General features: G+C 42.4%; 1 protein-coding gene across 2 annotated transcripts in view; it reads left to right on the plus strand.

Moving 5' to 3' along the window:
* The window catches only part of AVL9 (AVL9 cell migration associated), a 70,662-nt gene that overhangs the window by 40,026 nt on the left and 7,621 nt on the right, over positions 1-23,015 (plus strand). The window contains exons 4-13 of one of the 2 annotated variants that reach the window (XR_012799203.1): positions 855-926; positions 6,976-7,065; positions 8,818-8,884; positions 9,662-9,702; positions 10,651-10,689; positions 11,451-11,520; positions 11,856-12,370; positions 17,422-17,556; positions 18,415-18,634; positions 21,738-21,844. Coding sequence is in view for 1 of the 2 variants with exons in the window: in XM_075586557.1 (XP_075442672.1) it covers positions 855-926; positions 6,976-7,065; positions 8,818-8,884; positions 9,662-9,702; positions 10,651-10,689; positions 11,451-11,520; positions 11,856-12,370; positions 17,422-17,556; positions 18,415-18,634; positions 21,738-21,855 (1,367 nt within the window). In the remaining variant the exon portion in view is untranslated. Of the gene's footprint in view, positions 1-854; positions 927-6,975; positions 7,066-8,817; positions 8,885-9,661; positions 9,703-10,650; positions 10,690-11,450; positions 11,521-11,855; positions 12,371-17,421; positions 17,557-18,414; positions 18,635-21,737; positions 21,856-23,015 lie in introns of both variants that reach the window. The other variant, XM_075586557.1, reaches the window with a different exon arrangement.

Genomic DNA, 23,015 nt, shown 5'->3' on the forward strand with positions numbered 1-23,015 from the left:
TCTCTCCCCCCCTCTCTCTGTCATTCTCTTCTCTCTCTCTCTCTCCCTCCCTCTCTTCCCCCTCTCTCTCCCTCTCCTCATTCTCTCTCCCTCTCCTCATTCTCTCTCCCTCTCCTCATTCTCTCCCCCCTCTCCGTGTCATTCTCTCCCTTTCCTCATTCTCTCCCCCCTCTCTCTGTCATTCTCTTCTCTCTCTCCCTCCTCTCTCTCCCTCTCCTCATTCTCTCTCCCTCTCCTCATTCTCTCTCCCTCTCCTCATTCTCTCTCCCTCTCCTCATTCTCTCCCCCCTCTCCGTGTCATTCTCTCCCTTTCCTCATTCTCTCCCCCCTCTCTCTGTCATTCTCTTCTCTCTCTCCCCCCTCTCTCTCCCTCTCCTCATTCTCTCTCCCCCCTCTCTCTCCCTCCTCCTCCTGATTAGCTGCCTTACCAGCAGCAGTTAATCAGGATGGATGAAACTGCACAGCCCCCTTGCAAGGTCCCTGCTCTTGGAGATCGGGGAAATCCCCTCGCTAATCAAACTAGCGGCTGCCGTCCTTCAAATTCTGCCGCCTAATTGATGAACTGACCCTGCTTGTATAGTCATTATTTGTCAGATGATAATGCACAGTACTGTAAATAGTGACACACCCTTTCCAGGCAGTTATGTGACTCGCAGGAGACTAAAACAGAAAATATTAGCACTCCCAAGGAAAGCAAAGTTTATTTATTTTTTTGCTATTTTTCGTTGTCTGGTTCGTAACCTGATAAGTAGTTACCAGAAAAAAAAGACCTTGTTTATTCTGAGCTGTCTTAAACCAAAGCCGATTGATTGATTTTGTTGTTGTTTGTTTTCTATCCATTCTCTGTTACATAGGCTTTAAAAGTGCGTCTAGCAGATGTTACCCGGGAAACGGTACAGAAAAGTGTTTGTGTGCTGAGTCAGCTGGTAAGACCGTTAATAGAAAATAACTCTTTCCGCAGTATTAAATCCTATAGGAACGCTGGCAGCGATGTTAGCCATCACAGTGCCAGCCTGTTAACCCCTATTGTAACTCCATAATTAGATTGCTCTGATACTGTATCCATCCAGCATTAACGAGGGTTTATTTTATTACAATGTAATTTAATGTGCCCAACACACGACGTGTAAATTAGCAGCAGTTTTGATCATGCTGATAAAAAGCAAGACAATTGGGAATCTGTTATGATGAGCTGTTGTGTTGGAAAGGAAAGAGGCGGCATTGGGGTCTCGGGAGCTAAACCGTGTTGACTTCTGCTCAGGGGACACTCCCCCCCCCCCCCCCACCCCCTCACGACATACATACCGGGAACACTATCGCCCGTACGCCCGTAATTCCCTGCATCATGCAGACCAATAGGAAGACGCGATGGATGATGTGGCAGCTTCCTACTGGCCCGCGTATCATGTATGTATGTATGTCTTTATTTGTATAGCGCCATAAATGTACATAGCGCTTCACAGTAGTAATACATGTCATATAAATAACAAATATAAATAACAGATCATGGGAATAAGTGCTTCAGACATACTGTAAAAGTAACATTAAGGAAGGAGTCCCTGCTCCGAGGAGCTTACAATCTAATTGGTAGGTAGGGAGAACGTACAGAGACAGTAGGAGGGAATACTAGTAAGTGCGTCTGCAGGGGGCCAAGCTTTGTGTCATGTGTCCATGATTATCCAGTGCTACTCATATGCTTCTTTAAGCAGATGTGTCTTAAGGTGGGTCTTAAAGGTGGATAGCGAGGGGGCTAGTCGGGTATTGAGGGGAAGGGCATTCCAGAGGTGTGGGGCAGAAAGTGAGAAAGGTTATCAGCATTTTGTTTCCTCTGGTGCGGATGGTACCGTTGCTATGTATATACGGCATGTATCTTGGGCACCAGGGAGACCCACTGATACCCAACTAAGTAAAAAAATAAATAGAGTAGGGGGAACGTCTGCTTTAAGATCTCTTAGTAGCTTGGCCTTTCAATAAAGTGAAAGCATCTAGCCATTTAGCACCATTTGTAATGGCACATTGGAATTTAAGATAGTATTTATTCGTTTTGCAAGTTTACATATTTCTTTTTGTAATGGGCTCGTGATCTAACCAAGGAGAGAATAGAGCACAAATCCCACAGTTGGACTGGTTAGGGCTGATGTTAGAAACATTAAATTAATGAGGAAAGTGGCCATTTTAAACAATCCCTACAAAAAAAAATATTATGATCGATTTCCTATACTTCAGAAAATTCTACAATGGGATGAGAAAATCCTTTAACACAAGCCGTTTTCTGCTGATATCTCGATAGAGTATGCTACGAAACTTACACAAATGTGGTATCAAATATAAGCACAATTTCAATTACAAAAAAAAAAACAGACACAAAATTCTACTACTGAAACCATCTACAGGCATACCCCGCTTTAAGGACACTCACTTTAAGTACACTCGCGAGTAAGGACATATCTCCCAATAGGCAAACGGCAGCTCACGCATGCGCCTGTCAGCACGTCCTGAACAGCAATACCGGCTCCCTACCTGTACCGGAGCTGTGCGCAAGCGGGGAGACTAAAGAGCCTGTTACACATGCGTTATTTACATCAGTTGTGCACGTATATGACGATTGCAGCACAGTACATGCATCAATAAGTGGGAAAAAGGTAGTGCTTCACTTTAAGTACATTTTCGCTTTACATACATGCTCCGGTCCCATTGCGTACGTTAATGCGGGGTATGCCTGTAGTTACCATTGTGAGAATGTTTGCTTTATGAATCACTACTGTATTTGTTCACCGGCTTTCACAGCAAGCGCATCTTTTACTGCCATTTATGTAGATAATATAGCTGATAAATGTTCACCCTGAATGTCTCACCGGTTCCACTTATAGGAAAGGAAAGGCAGTCTGTACTAAGGAATAACATGTTTAAAAAAAACTTCTGGAAGTGACTAACGCTTGAAAAGGCAGCGTCTTCTCATTCAGAAGCGCCTTTTCTTCTTAAAATCGAATTAAATGACTTTTTCAAATCATATATTTTATTTTCAAAGTATAGCCAGGCAATAAAAATCCAGGTTCCAATGATTTGCCGGAGAAAACAGTATGTCTTGTGCTCAAGGAGAGCGTGTTTGTTTGATCCTGCGCAGACTTTGAGATATACGTACTCAAAATCAGGACATAATCTTATATACATGTTCAAAAAACACTTGATTTGCCTGCCACTTCTACACATAATTTGATATTTATAGGTGGCAACATGTCACTATTTACAATGTGGAAAATAACAAGAGTTGATGAACAGCATCTTCTGCACTTGATAAGATTTTGAATGGAAATATACAGAGCACCGGGCAGTTTTTGAGAAAATATCTTCTGTTTTTGAGAAAAACATGCTTGCGATCAAGAGGTGTGACAGAACAATTATATGTAAATATTGACCTTTCACTTATTCCTTGTTCTTATTTATTACAAACTCTAGCGACCTTGGTTCAGTCTCTGTACTTTTCTTTGACACGGTTCCTTATAGGTGTAGCCCTGTGTAATTTTGGGGTTGCATGCCTTTCTCCTCCTGTGCAATAATCCCTGTTAAAAGGGCAGGTTTGCCAGGAGTAATCATGGGGTATGCCCTCACCTCCTGTGATGTATATTGTTCAGTGAAGGAAGTGACTTCAGGCTCTGTGTCCACTAACAGTGACAGAGGGGTGGTGCCTACTGAAGCTATATAATATGCAGAACTTCCTCAATTTAGTGTGTGTGCCTCACCACCTGAGTGAGGTGAGTCTATCCAGCAACCTGTAAGGGCTCTGGCAGCGTTTGTGGCCCTCCCATTAGGGAGTGGTGTGGAAGACTATACCTCTTACTTCATTAGGGAGTAGGGGAAGAGCTAGACCTGCTTTCAGGGCCCTTGCCTGGGAGTGTACGGTCAGAGACTTCCTTTGGGTTGGCAACCTGAGAATGAGTGGCTAGATGACCAAGCCACTATGATGGGAGGCTGCTCATGTCTGCTGTTAATAAAGGATGCCAGAGAAAGATATTGCTTCTGTCCTGTGTGTGGAGTCACTAAGGAAGAAGGTGCACATAGAGGTTCTCTTTCAGAGACTCCTCCCTGCTACGCTGGGGGTCTGGAAGAGATGGAGGCGCTGTACCATGAGTGAGTATAACTCAGCATTACCTCATAAGCTAGTCCTGATGCCATTCCCCTTAATAACATCAAGCGGGAGACTCCAGAGTCCTGTAAGCCAGCAGGTGCACCACATTATAGCCATGTGTAACCAGAGTAGTATTTCCCTAGAGGGGCCAATCTGCGATTGGGGGGGGGGGGGAGAAACCCGTTACATAGGATTTGCAGAAATAATAGGACAGGGCAGAAGCCCTCTCCTTGCCTGGAATGATTTCTGTCTGAAGCCTTGACATTTATCTTCTGCATAGCAAATCAAAATATCACTTGTGAGCACATACACATGTCTCAGACAGGTCTACAACCCTGCGTTTTCCCATTATCTCTTAGCATACAGTGCTTCCACTGCAGCCAGGGATTCTGGGAAATCACATGCACATGAGCACAGTGTCTCACTCTTTACTTCTCATCCATTTTAACCCTCTAAGCTTATGCCTGCCGTATTACGCAGCTTTTCAGCACAGCCTGGGGTTCTGGCGGCGCGTGCACAGCTGAAAACCGCATTCTGCGGTCTGTTAGGTGCGATCGGAGGCGCAGGGGTGTGTGGCCTGAATGGGGTGGGCGGGCGCGGCCATGACGGGGGTGGAGCCATGACACAACACAAAGCACAGCCCAGAAGTTCAAAGCACTGCATCAACACCACAAAATAAATAAAGCGGGACGCAGCAAGCAAACCACAAGATGCAGGGTTGGAGCACAAAAGAGCTCTATTAAATAAATAAATAAATAAAGCAAGGAGCAAGCAAACAATAAGATGCAGGGTTGGAGCACAAGAGACCTCTATTACTACACATACATTATTTCCCTCTCATTGGTTTGAAATAGCTAGTCTGCCATTGGCCTACAGTTGCTGCACTCCCATTGGTTCAGGCTATCTCCCCTCTTGATTGGCTCACAGCGCACCATGTGACCGCATATCGCCGCACGGGAACACAATCTTGTTGTATCCCCTGCTGGCTGACGCACCACAGCGCCTCGTGAGCCGAAACAGAAGGAGATACCGGGGCCTGCAGCAACAGAAGTTAGTGACTGGTGTACGGCACGTGCGCCGCTGTCGCTACCGGGGACCTGGCCTGACCTTCTCCCACACGATCTCTTGCTGTCAGTATCCCTCGTCATGGCGCCGTAACGTCAAATGGCATCCCGTTGCCATGACGTCAAATGGCGTCCCATTGCTGTGACAATGGGATGCCACATGGCGTTGCGGTGCCATGAGGAGGGCTACTGACCGTAAGAGGCCCTGCACCACTGCCCGGCACAGAGCCCCGCTATTTTCCCAGCTGAGCCTGGTTAGAACAGATGAAGAGAGGGAATTTAGATCTGGGTACCAGTTCTGCAAATCATTTCCCATCCCACGTTAACCTCTTTCAATTGCATTCTAGAGTGATCTTGTGACATGACTGGTTGCCAGAAAAGCCTTCAAGGTTTTCGAAATTAAATGTACATAGCTATTGGCTGAATTGTATAAAACTGTTGCAATGTGTATTAGTGTACAGTTGACCTAAATGTTTGGCGAAGCACAGAAACTGTGTAGGAGCACAAATGCTGACTGGTCAGTCCGTATATGGGATATGGTGTAAGGAATCGATTTAAATAAGGCATTTATCTTCACATGCACACTCTGCGCTTGGATATTATTTGATGTCTGACACAGTCATCCATGTATACGTAATGTAAGTTCAGCTAAGACAGGGGTGATCAACTTCGTCCTCAAGCCCCCCCCAACAGGTCAGGTTTTCAGGATATCACGAACACCTGTTCTGCTGTGCGGTTTTGAGAACTGGAGTTGAGCACCACTGCTCTTAAGACACAAAGGTGAAGGAGTAAAGTATGTACTCTGAAGCAGCCGTTTGGGCAGTTTTCGGCTGAGAATCCCTATTGAACTCTGGGGATTTTAGGCCAAAAAGAAGCCGTATGGCTGGTTCTGCAGATATAGAATTACCCGTTAAATTGTTTCTATTGTAACTCCTATATCACAGTTGTGCTTGTCCTAGAGCTTAGGGGACCCAGTTACCCACTTGCTCAGCCGTGCTCCGCATTTGAACACAATAGTTCCAGCTTTAAGTAAAGAAGTTTTCTTCGCTTTGTGTGCGCATTTCCTTTAAACAGAAATCCCCTCTACTCGCCATTAAAAAAAATGCATTAATTTTTACCACTGTGAATGCCTCTGTGCTGCCGTATTTAGCAATCTCATGCTTTTTAAGTTCTGCAGTTTAATTTTGAGAGATCAGTTGATGGAAAGTTGGCTCCCTGGAAGGTTAAAAGTGCCGCTGCCATTCACACTTATTAAGACAACAGAGGTTGCCGTATTAATCTCTGTGGGGTTTGTAAAGCGGTAAAACCATGTGACCTAAAAGCCAAACCTTTTTCATAAACCAGCAGCAGCCATCTTGTGAATCATACCTTCCTCCTGATTGAGTCACATGACCGCTCACCTTGCCTCACTGCTAGGGATCCCATAACATTCACTTATTAACAACACGTTTTCAATATAAGGGACCTCCTACAAATTATATTATCTTTATAACATGTACCCATCTCGTTTGCCATGTTAACGGTTGATGCCAGTGAAATAATGTGCACGTGAAAACTTAGCAAAAATGAAGTGTTTGGGGGGGGGGGAAATGTAAATGTAGAAATAGTTCATGTTGTGTTGATCTATCGGATTTATGGTAGGATGGCATTTTTGATTTGTCTGGGGGTAATGCTGAATTAAGAAAACAAATAGTGCATAACATAGTAGTCCGGTATGCACAAATGAATGGAATTCTGTTTAATTTCGTTTTCTCTTTCTTTTCTTCTTTTTTTTTTTATATCAAGCCCCTGTATGGATTATTGCAAGCCAAACTTCAGCTCATTACTCATGCCTATTTTGAAGAGAAGGATTTTTCTCAAATCTCAATTCTGAAGGTAATTCTTAAGCCTATGCCTTACACTAGAATCATTATAGAGAACCTATCGTATAGTTTTCGAGGATCTCATAACCTTGTAGTGCCCTAAAGACGTTCCTAATACGGTATGGGCCCTGGCATGCCAGAAGCTCTCATCATGTAGCCAGTACGTCGCAGGCACTTGCTAGTTTTTTTAGGGGTAGATCGGACTAGATGGAGTGGCTAGCCTGATCGAAGCGGAAGTCACACGGTGACTTCCAGAGTGAGCACATGACCCAGATGTGCCTGAAGTCAGAGTGCCACCAGACGCCCAATGCTCGAAGGGTTAATTTTGCCCTTGCATGCATTAGGTTGAGGGATATCTTTTTTTTTTTTTTTCCCAGGGATAAAGTCTCCTTGATAAATAGAGAGAGAGCAAGTAGGACAAACACACAAAAACAAAGAATGCAATTCTTCATGCAATGCATTACAAAGAAGTCCAAAGTTAAAGGTGGGTGCTGTACAGAGTATAAGCAAAAGGAAAATACGGAGGAAAAGCACACAAAAACTAGCACAGGAACCCGAATTTAGAAAAATATAAAATAATTTATTGGATCACTGAACAAAAAGTAAAAACCGTCCAAAAGGACCTTCCACGCGTTTCGCAACAATGTAGCACTTTGTCATTGTGCTATACAGAGTCTGACCCACAAACACTATAACACAATCAGACTAACACAACATAGAAACAGATAGGCACACATGCAATTTTAATAGTGTAGTCTACCAGCATGATGGCAGAACAGAGCTCTACTGTATCTTTTCCCCTAGCACCTTTCAATCCCTTGTACTGCATGTGAATAGTGCAGATCAGGGCATTTTACGTGTTACTGGTGGTAAGATGGTGTGTGGTAGGATTTGCCCTTAAATCTCTGTTTAAGCGGGGTGGGTATTCATCAAAGTGTGATAGTGCCAAGCGGACAGCACCGCACAAACTCCTGTGGACTTGAATAGGAGTTTCCGTACTGTAGCACCTACGCAACGCTATCTTTAAGCCTTCACCACCCCTAACTCTTTCTTACCCTGAGGCCCAGAGCTGGATTTGAGAAGCCTTTCTCTTTCCTTAATGTTTTAACCCACTTGGATGCAGGCATGAAAGTGAAGATGATAATGCTATTTAGTAGCTATTATCTGTATACGACAGATTAAAAGCTACACCGCAGGGTTATTATTAAGGGAAACAAAAGACACAAGTGCTTCTTCTTCTTTTTTTTTTAATTTATTTTTTTACAAAATGTTCTCTAAATAGGGTGGCCCCTTAAAGAAGTTGATTTGTTGACGTTCAAGTTTGCAGATTGACAACAATCTCTGCCTTTTTTGACACTGAAAGCTTCCCAACATACAGTATGAATAGTGTTCTTATCTCTCTCAGTAAATTAGATTGATAATACAACGGCCCGCTGGAAATAATTTTGTAAACGAGTTACTTTGTGTTCTTTCATTTTTCTACTGACACTGGGAGGCGGTAGATATCTTTTGCAAGACACCATCTGACATATCTCCCTGCATGACACAGTGCAATGATGTGGAGAATAGAGGTACGGCAGGTATAGATTCTGTAATGGCAGAAGGCTCTCTAGCCGTGCATCCACATATATCTCAGGTAGGTTCCCAGAGTGTGCTTCAGTCACTGAGACATCGTATAAAAGGGGTCAGGTTGTAGTTTCCCACTCCTTGTCAACAGGGATTTCATTTTTTTGTCAATTGAAAGCACTGTTTTCTTCATCAAAAGGAACTATATGAACATATGAATGGCTCGCTGGGAGGAAGCGTATTAGAAGGATCACAGCTATATCTTGGTAAGTACCCTTTTGGTTTCTCTTCTGGTTGCCAATTATCCGTTATCTCTACTCTGCCCACTGCATAAACTCTTTTGCCTGCCGTTCAAAGTGTTTTAATGATTTGTCAAGAGATTAGCCAACACGGAGAAGTTGACCAAGGACGGCTGTAACCAGCAAAATATTCTGATTCACATGCGTTACATTTTTGGGGAAGCTTTGGTAAGAGTTCCATAAAACGGTGGCTTTTAAAGCTGCAGTTCCCCCCCCCCCCAAGGGAGTGTTAGAACCACGGCCCATGCGTAAATCTCAGTGTGGTTGACCTTTTAATTAACTAGGGAGAGTGGGAGGGGGCGAGAGGGAGTGAGGGAGTGGGAGGGAGAGATCACGATCACCAAATGATGCGAGGGTATCCCTCATAAATAGGGAGAGTTGACGAGCATGTATGTACGGAATAGAGATTTTAATTGGCTACAGTGCACTGGTTCCCTACTTATAGCCGAGTCTTTGCAAACATGCCGCTACTTTATAGCAAAGATTAAAATAAATAGTGGCCAAGTATTGGTTATGTTTTACTGTCTTATAAAATATGCGCGCAGCATATTTCAAGCATCTTTTGGATGCTTGAAAATCCCGGACCTAATTGCTCAATCATTAACACTTCAAGCGTTTGAAGAACCGCCGCATGTACTGTATCACAAATGAATAAATGAATTGAATGAATAAAATGCCATTTCTGGAATTTTAGCAAAAGGAATGAAATAAAATTGAGATTTTTTTTTCTGCGGTGTATTTTAGGTCTGTCTCCACGGGATCTGATACTTCAGTTTAGACATAAGGTACAGTTTCACTTTTTTACTAGGAAAGGGGGAGGGGTAGGGGAAGATATGTCATCTAAAATTAATAATCAAAATGAAAATCTATCTGCACACCTGACAAACTTCTCTTTTATGCTGATAAGCGCAGAACTGTAGTGTTTATCACATTTCACAGCATTGTACCTGTAACATACTTCATATAATGCTCTAATATAATGATCCCATTAATGATGATACATTAAAAATATCGTTTTTCATACCTGCGACATTTTGATGATATGTCATGGAATGAAAATTTGAACACTACACACACAAATACAATCCTGTAGAATCTTTGCAAGGACTGTATTTTATAATTGCCACTAAAAGGGTTTTGCACTCCAGGGCTGATCTTAGGTTGTGAAAAAAATGAACACAGCACACAGCCCAAAAGACGCAAAAATCGTCGACGTAGGGGGAAAAAAATCCAAAATATATTGGGACATCATACAAAGAGACTATAAAGATATGGGTTGGGGACCCCAAAACCCCTTTACCAAGGAGTGCAGTCAAGACAGTGGCGGATATGCCATATGTGCAGCCGGTTCAGCTGTCATAGGGCCCACCACCTTCTGAGGCCCATCCTCCATGCGCTGGAACGCTGTTCCTGCACTTATTTAAGCAGAATTTTTAAAGGCCTCCCCAGGACCTACCTGTGTGCAGGTCCTTTACCAGGCTGCGGGGGGAACCCTCCTAGGTAATCCTAACACAGAGGGGCCCCATGGACGTCAGGCCCAACTTCATCAATCACCACCTGCGTGGGCTTCCTCCATCGACGCACCCACTCCACAGGTGCTGTAGGGCCCTGGGACCTTTTTTCCCCAAAAATAACTTGCACCGGGGCTTGGTTCCACCAATGAGTCAAGGGCTGATATTTGAACAAGTATACATGTTGCGGTTACAAACTGTTTATTTATTTTTTTCCTGCAGGTTTTAATCTTGTTTAAATTGATTCTTCTTGAGAAAAGGGTAAGAGAAAAATCTGAGAAAATGTGAATTCTTTTGCCAATTGTGTTTGGTTGTTCAGCTTGAACTTTTTTTCTTTTCTTTTTGTAATACCGATGAGTTTTTGCAAGCAGTATGAATGAGTTATATTAGCCCTATTAGCTTCTACTTATAATTCGCAAATCCCATTCAATACAACATCTTTTTTTTATTTAAAGCTTTTCAATGGAGAAATGTCAGTTACTGCTAGCTAAGGTCTGTACAGTATCAATGAAAGAACTTTATGGTGCCTATGTATCCCATTATTTTGTGTATCCCTTGATAAAGGTAACTTCTGTTACCAAAACGTTGGCTTCTCCCATGCATCAGTAAACCTATCTCTATTTTGCTACTTTGTATGGTGCGTCTGACCGTCTTTCCTTTTGATTGATATTTACCTACTGGTAAGTCCAGGTTTGGCTGGTTGTTGGCACCTTTACTTGATGTGCTGTGTATGTTGTTTTGTTGCATGTCCGTTTGCCTACTTTTGCTTTCAATACGTTCTGAAGCAACAATCCACAGAAAACTGCCATTGACTTGCTGTAGGACGTCTTCGGGACTAGGTTGGCTTCTGCAACTCTGTTGGGAATCTCTGTGAGCACTAACTTTGCTCCCCCAATTTTGGATCATGTTGCACAATCTAAATACTGTATTATAATTAAGGAGCACTCAGCAGCACATTATACTAAAGGCTTTTCTGTTGCAGCCATGCAAGGTTAATCTTCCTGTTTCCACAACTTCCTTAGGTCCTGTTTTACGTCTCCCCTGTTAACAGACTGGTGGGCGCATTGATGACTGTCTTGTCTCTGTACCCAGGTGAGATGTGGTTTATAATAATCCAATAAGACAAGTGGACAAAGTGAACTCCTCTTTGAAAACATTTATACATCTGATCGTTCTTTCTCACAGTTTTTGTCAAATTATCTGCAGCACATCACAGATTCAACAAGGGCTAACACTTCTGCTTGAATTGGCACGATGTGGTATGAAATAGTGGTTTGGGGAACTTTGAAATCCATATGTTGGGTATTTAATGTTCTATCTCCGAAAGGAGTAGGGATTTCTACTAGCTATGTTTCTCTACTATTCATTGTTGGTTAATCAGTCTGTTTTAACTTGTTCTAAGGTGCATTGTTCTTCCTTTAAAATAGGCATGCTTGAGCATGGTCTTATAGACAGCTCACAATATAGACCACGAAAGAGCACGTCAGAAGAGATGGAATTCCGGTCAGTTGCACCTTCAGAGGACTATATCTCTCCGTCTGCTACACAGATGTCAAGTGCAAAGGAGGAAGAGCGTGGGCACAGTGAGAGCTTTTTAGTGGAGATCAACAAGGCAGAAGAGCCTATTTTCCACCCGGAGGTGGATACTAATGGCAGTGTTGAACACTTGAGACCACCCTCTCACACATCTCCAGAGTCTTTCGAAAGTGACTGGGAGACTCTAGATCCCAGCATATTAGAGGAATGCATCACAAAAGAAGGGGACACAGGAAGTATGGAAACAGGACAGGCTGAAATCCGTACTAAGGACTCTGTTACCTCAGGCAGTGTACCCATTACAGTCCAGCCTCAGTCTAACACAGGACAGACCATATTGATTCCAGGACTAATATCGGGATTGGAAGAAGACCAATATGGAATGCCTTTGGCCGTCTTCACCAAGGTCAGTCGTGTGAACTCTTACAGGAAAAAAACCTTGGTATTTAAAAAAAAAAAAAATTGTTTCCCCTTTTTCGTCTCTGAAGTAAGATTATCCAACATGCTGATTTATGGACCTCAAAACATCATCTAATTATTTATTTGTTTAACATAGTCTTTTAAAAAAAAAAAAAAAAATGTGTGACATGCCTCAGTGTAAAGGGGGGTAAAGGCTGCACACCACAATATATAATCAAATACATACAGTTTACCGGTGCTGCTGGTTCAAGGAAGTACCTGCCTGGAATTTCAAAGTACACTGAGGAAAAAGGAGAGAGATCCAGCGCTACACGGATTTCAAGATAATGAATTTATTGTGCCACACGACGTTTCGACCAACAGGTCTTTTTCAAGTGACAAGGCCTTGTCACTTGAAAAAGACCTGTTGGTCGAAACGTCGTGTGGCACAATAAATTCATTATCTTGAAATCCGTGTAGCGCTGGATCTCTCTCCTTTTTCCTCAGTGACATGCCTCAGTGGCAGGAAAGAGATTTCATGTAATTTGGCATATCCACAAGATTCTGCAATAAAATAAATATTCACCTAGTGCTGCCAAAGAATGCATGTGATAAATCACTGTTATTACCGATTTTACTAGTTGCTATTATTATTATTATTATTATTTTAAAGTTGCTAAATTGGTGTAAATGTAAAAATAATACATGTCCATAAATGGGTAACAAAATACAAAGACAACCAAATGTAACAAAAAGTAATAGATATAGAGAATACTGTGTGTACTGTCAGTGCCGTCTTAACGCATGGGCACGCTGGGCAGTTGCCCGGGGGCACCACGAGCATAGGGGCCCCATGCAAAGACCAGAATTTAACACTAATTTTCCGATCACCCGCCTCAACATTCAAATCTCCCGCTAACTCGGTAGAAGGATAAAAATTAGGACTTGTAGCGGAGAGTTGGCATGTCTGCATTCGCCAGAGAAATGTTTCCGTTTTTATTACTTGCAATGTTATGGAAGCAAAATAGTGTAACGGATTCGCGGGACGCAATTAACGGCTTACATTTTTAATCCTGTGAGTGGTTGTGTAGGAAGCCCCGGGGCCTATAATTTTGTTAAGACGGCCCTGTGTACTGTGCATAAAAAGTGCAAAAAAGCAATATAAAAAAACAATAGAACGGTCAGCTCTCACAGAACATGGTGGATGTCCTCAGTCACATGTGTGGGCTCCCAGTGTGACGGCTCTTGGAACGCAGTGTTGTAGTCACATGTGAATAAGAGAAATGATTGCAGGATAGATTACAGCATCGTTGTAAAACAGTGTATTGGCAGTATAGACAAAGGTCTGAATCACATTCATATTTAAAACCTCACAAATGGGCATTGTACGAAAAGCGGGTGCCGGTCGAGGGGTGGGTCAGGTCTTGCTGTTACTCTGGGGGTCTCTGAGGCGATGTCCATTGCTTTAATTGGGGAACTGTGAGATCTGACCTTTTATATTGTTTTTTTTGCACTTTTTATGCACAGTACACACAGCATTGCCTATAGCTGTATCCCTTTTGTCAGCGCTCCCCTCTTCTTTTTTCCAACGCTTGCATAATATCCTGAACGAGGTTCTTCAGAGGGTAGAACGAAGACAAAAGGAGTCTTTGTTTACCACTTTTTTACTGCACTGTAGTCACAGTTTCTGCACTGCACTACATTGCACTTTAATCTTGTAAGCATTGATTCGAACGCATTGTTTTTGTTTTCGCCAAATATAACATTTCTCATTGATTCAAAATAGTTCTACCTTTGACTCATCTGTCCAGAGAACATTGTTCCAGAAGTCTTGTGGATCATCTGTGTGCTCTTTGACTTCAGATGGGCAGCCTCCTGGCTATCCTGCCATGAACACCATTCTTGTTCAGTCTTTTTCTGATAGTTGAGTAATGAACACTCGCATTAGCCAAGGCGAGAGTGGCCTGCAGATCCTTGGATGTTACTCTGGGGTTCTTTGTGACTTCCTGGATGATTTTCCGATTTGTTCTTGGAGAGATTTTCATAGGATGACCGCTCCTGGGTAGAGTGACTGTGTGGTCTTGAACTTTCTCAATTTGTATACTATCTGTCTGACAGTGGATTGGTGGAGCCCCACATCCTTAGAAATAACTCTTTCTAGAGTGATGAGCATCAATAACTGCTTTTCTGAGGTGCTCAGATTTCTTTTGATCGTGGCATGATGTGTTTCCACACACCTGTATGTTAAAGAACAAACACAACATTTCTGATCACAAAGTTTGTGTGGGGCCTCCCAAACTCACACCTGAAGAGCTACCTAATTATTTAAACACCTGATTCCAATTATCCCCTCTAATGTAGCTGATAAAAAAACAGGGTTTCACTTACTTTTGCACATACTCTAACTCTTAATTATTTCCTGTTTGTTTAATTCATACATCATTTTGATTAAAAATACATGGAATTGGTTAATATAAACCCTATTGGATATTTCAGAAAAGGCTTGTTTTGAGTCAAGATGGTTATTATGGAAAAACTATGGAATTTCCATAATTATCATTGGGGTTCATAAACTCGCGTGTGTGTGTGTGTGTATGTGTGTGTGTATGTATGTATGTATGTATGTATATATATATATATATATATATATATATATATATATATATATATATATATATAATTTCCCAGAATCCCTTGCTGCAGTGGAAGTGCTGTATGCTGGGTGATAATGGGGAAAGGCGGGGTTGCAGACCTGCCTAAGACATGCAGATGAGCATACAGTTGTATTTGCATATTTGCTTTCCTGTGGAGGGTTTTTGTCACTTTTTTTACTCACCATAACTTAACTCAGTATTATGGTATAGCCTATCCCATAGCCTCTTTTGCATGCCCAGTTAAAATCAACCCCACACTGATGAGACCCATCAAGGTCGAAACAGCTGTCTGTGGGTGGTTTTCTGGGTATGCACCTTAACCCTGGCTGTGCTCAAAGCTGTGACCATGCAGCAAGCTTAAGCCTATAGGGAACCATGTTAAAAATGGTTATTGAGGCAAAAAGTGACACCGTGTGCTCATTTGCATGTCATTTCCCAGAATCCCTTGCTGCAGTGGAAGTGCTGTATGCTGGGTGATAATGGGGAAAGGCGGGGTTGCAGATGCGCATACAGTTGTATTTGTGTATATATATATATATACGTAAATTGTGTTTGTTTTCCAGCAGATACGTTATATTTTGTAAAGTGGTCACTTCAGCCCCTCTATTCCTTGTACAACTACGCACTTATTGCAATATCATTTTAGATGCTTGCAATGTATTTCAAAAATTTTGCTAACTATATATATATATATATATATATATATATATATATATATATATATATATATATATATATATATATATATATATATATATATACACACACACACACATACCGCATCTTCATGAGCCACTACCCTGACACAAGAGAACTCTTCCCATGAGTGCTAAAGCCCATGTCTATTAATACTGCACTATATGAATGCACACACACCTGTCTCTTACACATACAAATGTACTATGGAATTCTATCCCTATATACCAATAGGGACTACATAGTAGCCACACACATAAACAGAAATGCAACACCCTCTTACATTTCTACACCTACCCACACCATTGTTATACACTCCCCCTCCACACAAACCTTTTGTAAAGCGCTGTATACACTGTGGGCACTTTATTAATTAGGATTTATGCACATACACATGCATTCCCTTACATCATAAGCATTCAGGGACCATTTAACACCTTCAGTCATAAAGTTGCATACTGCACAGGGGGAGGGGTAGGCTTCACTCACAGATAACATTCCAGTTGCCTTATTTGTAAGTTCTTTTGGCTTAATCAATTGTAGTGTGTGTGTGTGTGTGTGTGTGTGTGTGTGTGTGTGTGTGTGTGTGTGTGTGTGTGTGTGTGTGTGTGTGTGTGTGTGTGTGTGGTCTTAATGCTGGCACGCTGGTGAATACTGTCCTTCTCCTCTCCTTGAACTGCGAATTAGTGATTAGCATAGAAGAGGGCCAGTATTTATCAGCGCACTATCATTAAGCCGCTAAAGGAGCAGGGAGAAGCTTTAGTCCATATCAGCAACTTCTCCACTCCCTTTGCATTTGGGCGAGAGTGAATTTGTGGGGTGGCCAGCAGTTGAGGGCCACAGGTAAAGCCCCCAAGGGACTCATGTGGCACTTGGGCCCACCAGTGCTCTAGTACCTCATGGAATGGAGAACTTAATTTGACCTGTTTTTTGTGACTACGTATCTATATACAGTGGATGTTCCGTGTTAATGTATGCACCTGTCACCACATATCCAGTTGCCCTTGTGAGATATCTTTTGAGGACAACATATCCAGCGGAAAAAGGACCTGTCTTGCAGTACCCAATGTGCTCTATAGGTTATTCACCTCATGCATGTTATGTCTCGCATGAATGCAATAATAGCAGTCTCCACAAATTTTTGGATGTTGGATATTTACGTCCATATTTACTAAGTAATAAACCATACGATTACTTCCAACACCAGTAGACACCTTGTGGCTTATTGAACTGAATGGACCATACGTGGTTTTGCAGCACAGGTCTTGTGGAATAGCACCCATGAAGTATGGATCTTAATGTTGAAGAATTGTTTATTTCAGATTCTTACAGATCTACAGTATGTGATTTTTTTTTTTAGCATTACTCCAGGAGATAATAATCATAAAGACTAGTTTGTTTATGCAATCTTTAATTTCAGTTGAAAAGATGCTAACAATCTAGTAATCGGGTAGAAATTTGTGTATAGTATAAGGCACAACTGGCCTTTTTGCACACACATGATGAGAAGGAAAGACGGTCAACTGAGAGAACCAACATTGTCACACACTTTTCTTTTGACCGTGTGTTACCGTATTTTCCTTGGGCACTACTACTTGGAACTTAACAAAACATTCTGTAGCTTTCATGGGCCTGCAGGCAGTGGATGTGTGTTTGAATCTTTTGTTTGTTCTTTAAGCATTCAATAACCTGTTTAATTTTTCTCCAGGGTTACCTGTGCTTGCCATACATGGCACTGCAGCAGCATCACCTACTCTCCGACGTGAGCATCCGGGGTTTTGTAGCTGGGGCCACAAACATCCTTTTTCGTCAACAGAAGCATCTGAGTGACGCCATTGTTGAGGTGGGCACTACATGTTCTTTGGATTTTTATCTCAGTCTCAAAGTATATATTTTTACCAGGGAGGCTGTTTACATACATACACACACACACACACACACACACACACACACACACACACACACACACACACACACACACACACACACACATCTCATGTTGATGATCTTCCAGGTACTTTGTCTGCAAGCCCCTCTATTCCATGTTAAGACAACAAATCTCCTAATTTCATCCTTACATCTTCCTTTGTCATCTGTCTTTTGATATCCCTTAGAACCCATTAAAGCAGGGGCTCGCAATCTTTTCCTGCTCTCCTCCCCTGCTTGCGCTCCCCCCCTCCCCCCGCGCTCGGCTCCAGCGTCAATTGATGCTGTGGGGGTCATGTGATGCCACATGCCCAACGCGATGTCACGTGACCCCTCGGGTAACCATGACGATGCGTTGCTGGAAGCCAAGGTAAGTTAGTTACAGAGGCCTCGCACGGTCCCTCTGCATTTCGTTTAAATGCCCTGGGGGACAGCGCGAGACCTCTTTAACTGCTTGCCCCCCTCCCCATAAAATCTCAGGGCGCGCCCCCCTGCAATAGAGTATCATCTATGTCCGACGATGGCCTACTGCCATTTTAATTATTTCACCCTTGTGACGATGTCACAGACCTCGGTTTGCCTCCGAACCTATTAACTCTTCTTCCTGTCACATCATATGTCCCAGCATATTGCAGCTTGTAAACAAACTGCATAGGTGGATGACGGGCTGGTGCATGTTTTCCTCAGTCGTTCTAAATCAGAGTGGCTTCCATATTTTCCGTCCATGGCTTCTTCATTACGTTTTCATCATTCAGTGTGGTTCTCGTCAACCCAGGTAGAAGAAGCTCGACTCCAGATTCATGATCCTGATCTGAGGAAGATTCTGAACCCTACGACGGCCGACCTCCGATTCACTGACAACCTGGTAAAGCATGTAACCGAAAACCGGGACGACGTGTTTCTGGACGGCACAGGCTGGGAGGGAGGAGACGAATGGATCAGGGCACAGTTCGCTCTCTACCTCCATTCAATGCTTTCTGCCACTGCACAGCCAGGTAAAAATATCTAGACGGCAAAGACAGCTATATCTGTGATACCTTATCTAAATAACCTATTCTGTCATTAAGCATGTTACTGTGGGACACTTACAGTTTAGCAAAATAATGACCCTCATTCTACTAAAGCAGCTGAGCGCAATTTCAGACTACAATACACCGACAAAAAGTCATTGTATAATTACCTTCATTTTTATTACCATTAATCATCAGTAATGTTATCTAGGTTTATGCTGCAAACCTATAGCGCAGCTGAAGGAAGGCGAGTCTGACACACGGACGTTTCTCAGAGTCGTTTTATTTACGCACAACGCACAGTTAGGATTAATAGCATTGCCCTGCCTCAGTGTGAGGAGGACAAGCAGCCGGGTCTAGACAAATAATCGCTCTCAAAGCACCAGTATATGTACTTGTAAGAAAGCATTAACCCTACATCATTCACACGTCGTGTCATATTTCCCCGCCCCTAACTTTATCTTCTGTTATTTCCCTTCCTTGGGTTTGTGTGGTCTTGTTTCTGTGTTAATTGCAAAAGGACTGGCAGAGCACTACTACCAATGCAAGTATAGTACCCACATAATAAACCTGTATATTACAGCTGGAGCTCCCTGGAGTCAATGAAAGTACTAAATGCAAAGAAGAAGAAAGTTGTAAGTCCCATAGAGCAGGTCCTACTAAAACTCCAAACTGGGGCACACAAATATGGGAACCAAAACGTAAGCTTTATTATACAAATAGCTGAATGGAGACAGACAGACTGACTAAGATAAAAGCACTAAAAACATATAGCGTATCGTCTCCCTAGGCTGTATAAACTCGAACATATGCAAATAGCAAAAAAGAGATAATAGGGACTCCTATATATACCACAATACAAGGAATGAATACCTATAATGAGCCCTATTATACTAAAAAATCACTACCAGTGTAAATAAACCTCACGGTGATCTCAATCCATAGGAAGAGGACAGAAGTGGTGTATACCTCACCCAACAAAGGGGAGAGGAGGGTATGCAAATGTAACTAGCTGAGAAATGCAATGTCTCTAATCCAAAGCGTGTGTGTGTGTGTTTGTGTGTGTGTGTGTGTGTGTGTATTGTATTGTATGTCTTTATTTATATAGCGCCATTAATGTACATAGCGCTTCACAGTAGTGTGTGTGTGTGTGTGTGTGTGTGTGTGTGTGTGTGTGTGTGTGTGTGTGTGTGTGTGTGTGTGTGTGTGTGTGTGTGTGTGTGTGTACAGATATCAGCAGAATAGAAGAAAGCTAAAGTGGAAAAGCAGTAGCAAAAAATACAATATATGTGCCCTGTGTACAGTAAATGTCACAAATCTACCCAGAGGTGATAGTGGGTAAAACTGTGAAACACGGAGTAACATAAAGGAGCAATTATGGTGAACTGGCAATATGAACATACGAAACTGCCCTCTCTATAATTTAAATGATCATGATAAATCATATATTAAAGTGAAAGAGAGAACAGATAGCCAAGGCTCTAATCAAAACAAAAAACCTAGATTTAACCAGGTGGGTAGGCTAATGCAGTCCTTACCGAGCCTGTGAATAGACAATTCAAATACACTACGCTACTGCTGATCAAGTGTTAAAGTCCTAATGCAAAAAATTCCCTTATTCCTGCCAAGCGGCACAGATGACATGCATCCTAGCACTCAGACAGAATACAGAGTCCCTTAGGAGCACTTAGCACAGCGGCATCAGCTGTTACTTGCCGAAGCGATGAGATGGCAAAAGCGGAGTCCTACATAAGGAATAGCACTACCAGTGCCTTCTGTCTGCTGCTGGAGTATAACTTGCGTGAGATTTGCAGAGTAGATCTAGGCAGCAACATCAGCTGTTCAGCGCCGAGGTAATCCGGTAACAAACACCGAGCTTTGCATGGAGAGTAGCCGGTGCTTGCTGCCCCCTGCTTCCATTCAACTTGCGTCTAACTGCGAGGCTGGTCAAAGTACTGTAGTTGGGTATAAGGGTAAGGTAGCGTGGAGACGATGAGAGCGCACACCCAAGGCGGCGTTTTGCCAGGAACGGCTTTGTAAGGGACTTGTTTCTGTATTAGCAGATTTGTGGTTAGTCAGGTCATTGTGAAGCAAACATCTTCGTCTTCCGGCAAGATTTGCCTGTGGGGAATGTCAGTTTAGCAATGAACTTTATGCCGTTCTCACAAGTTTCATGCAGGTGTATATTGCCTATACCTTTTATTAGACATCTGGCTTATCTTCTTAAAAACAACCTTATTCTGCATTGAAGCATTAACCCATCATTGGCTGTCTCATGATTCCACAGTTTCATCACATCAGTCTCCCTCTTAAAGGGTCTTACAGTCCAAAGCCCAACCACTGCCAAACACAATAGTGTGTAAAATCAGTAATATAACATACACACAAAAAGAAAAATATAAGGTAACGTGTATAACATAGAACTAACAAGGTCACTGCTCACATACTATTGGCAAAACTGTTTTAGAAGTGTGTGTGTGTGTGTGTGTGTGTGTGTGTGTGTATTCTGTACACTTTACAGTAGATTGCTATAACTTGGCCAATGAATGTAGGCCTTCTCTTTTGACATAGAAGAAATACGAGGAGCGATTAATGGTTCCCCATCACCCTATGATAATTATAGAATCACAAAGGAAAATTGAACGTTCCTTCATTTGTGAAAATAAAGATATGTCTATTTTTTATTTCATGCTCCTTAAGTGCATAATTACATTTATGTAGAATTTTGGGGTTGCATTTCAGGAAGGGTCTAGGGTGGACAACTGTCCCACATTTAACAGGAATGTCCTACATTGGAAGGGAATGTCCCAGGCCAGGCTGGTTGGGACAGCAAACTGTGCTGAACTGTACACTGCTTCCTGTAAAAGGACCCAGAAACTCCTAATTCATTTTACCCAGTAAATAAATAAACACCTTAAGAGTGGATTGCTACTTTTTTGGATGCTGAAGCTTTGAATTTCACTTATTAAGGCCTATTTAAAATACCAGGATGTCCTACATTATAACATTTTCCTGCACTTCCCTTTACTCCAGTCTGCGGAGCTCCACTTCCAGATCTCCTCTGATGCTTGGAATCTTCTTGTTTCAGACAATGAGAAGATGCTGCCAGACTACGGATCGGCCTTTGTGGGAGCTTGGAAGATTACACACAACTACAGGGTGTGGAATAGCAACAAGCACCCAGCTCTCGCTGAGGTAAATCCTAGGTAAGAAAACTAACACGTTACACGGGCAGTGGCGCGGACCGATGTAGAAAGTGGTGTTAATTACAGCAGCAGTGCCACATATTGAGCAACTCGGTCGAGCAGGCAAGACTTTGCCCCTGGTGGAGTGGTTTATTTTACCCAAATACAGTACCAGCATAATATTAAAGCAGCAACATACATTCAAAGTCCCCGTCTCCCCCCCCCCCCCCTCCACCACCACATAACATTATTTTTCTATCTGACCTTGGTCCTCTGATCTTCCGGGACACCCTGTTCCCCAAGCAAAAAGAGGTTGTCATTTTTTTGTAGTTTTTCCTCAAAGAAACTACAAAAACTGTAAACATGGACACCAATACAAAGCAACAACATCTTTTATCAGGCAAGGCTGACACCCCGCTGCCATTTTGTGTCCATCGCACAAGTATTTTGGCACGGTGGAGAGAACACCTTGTTACTTGGGAATTGCTCAAACTTTGCATAGCCCCTACTGGATCTAGTTAGCACTACTCTGTAATACAGTAGTTGGACGGAAACCCAGGCTATGCAATCAAGGAATTAAAAGTGTGTGTGTGTGTGTGTGTGTGTGTGTGTGTGTGTGTGTGTGTGTGTGTGTGTGTGTGTGTGTGTGTGTGTGTGTGTGATATTTATTTATTCTGCTCAGTGGCACTACTGCTGTAGGAGCCTAAAAGTCAACACTGCATACATAGTCTGTACATAATATCAGAACATGGCTGCTTGCAGGGTAGATTATATATTGTATGCTCTAACAATGCAAACATAAGTGGTCCTTTATGAGGAAATCCTGTTGCAGAAGTTTCGTGATTATATCAGAATGAACATGCGGCAGCAAATCTCTAAGGAAGCACATTTTATATGGAGTGTGGTAATGTTTACTCCCTGACGACATTAATGTACCTATTACATTCCAGAGTGTAAAAGTTCTCTCACAACATGTACTCTTACACACTGAAACAGCTGTATTATCTTATCAAACGGGCTTTACCAAATTTTAGATTTTGTCATTGCTATGAAGTATTTCTACCATCACTTTATGGTGCACTAGGGTGCTTTAAAAACAGCAAAGAAAATCACAGTGGTTTCTGAGATGTACAATGTAGTAAAATTAAGGGGGGTGGGAGGGGGTAATGTTTTTCAATAGA

Source organism: Ascaphus truei, chromosome 2 (genome assembly GCF_040206685.1).
Source record: "Ascaphus truei isolate aAscTru1 chromosome 2, aAscTru1.hap1, whole genome shotgun sequence".
NCBI classification, from domain to species: Eukaryota; Metazoa; Chordata; class Amphibia; order Anura; family Ascaphidae; genus Ascaphus; species Ascaphus truei.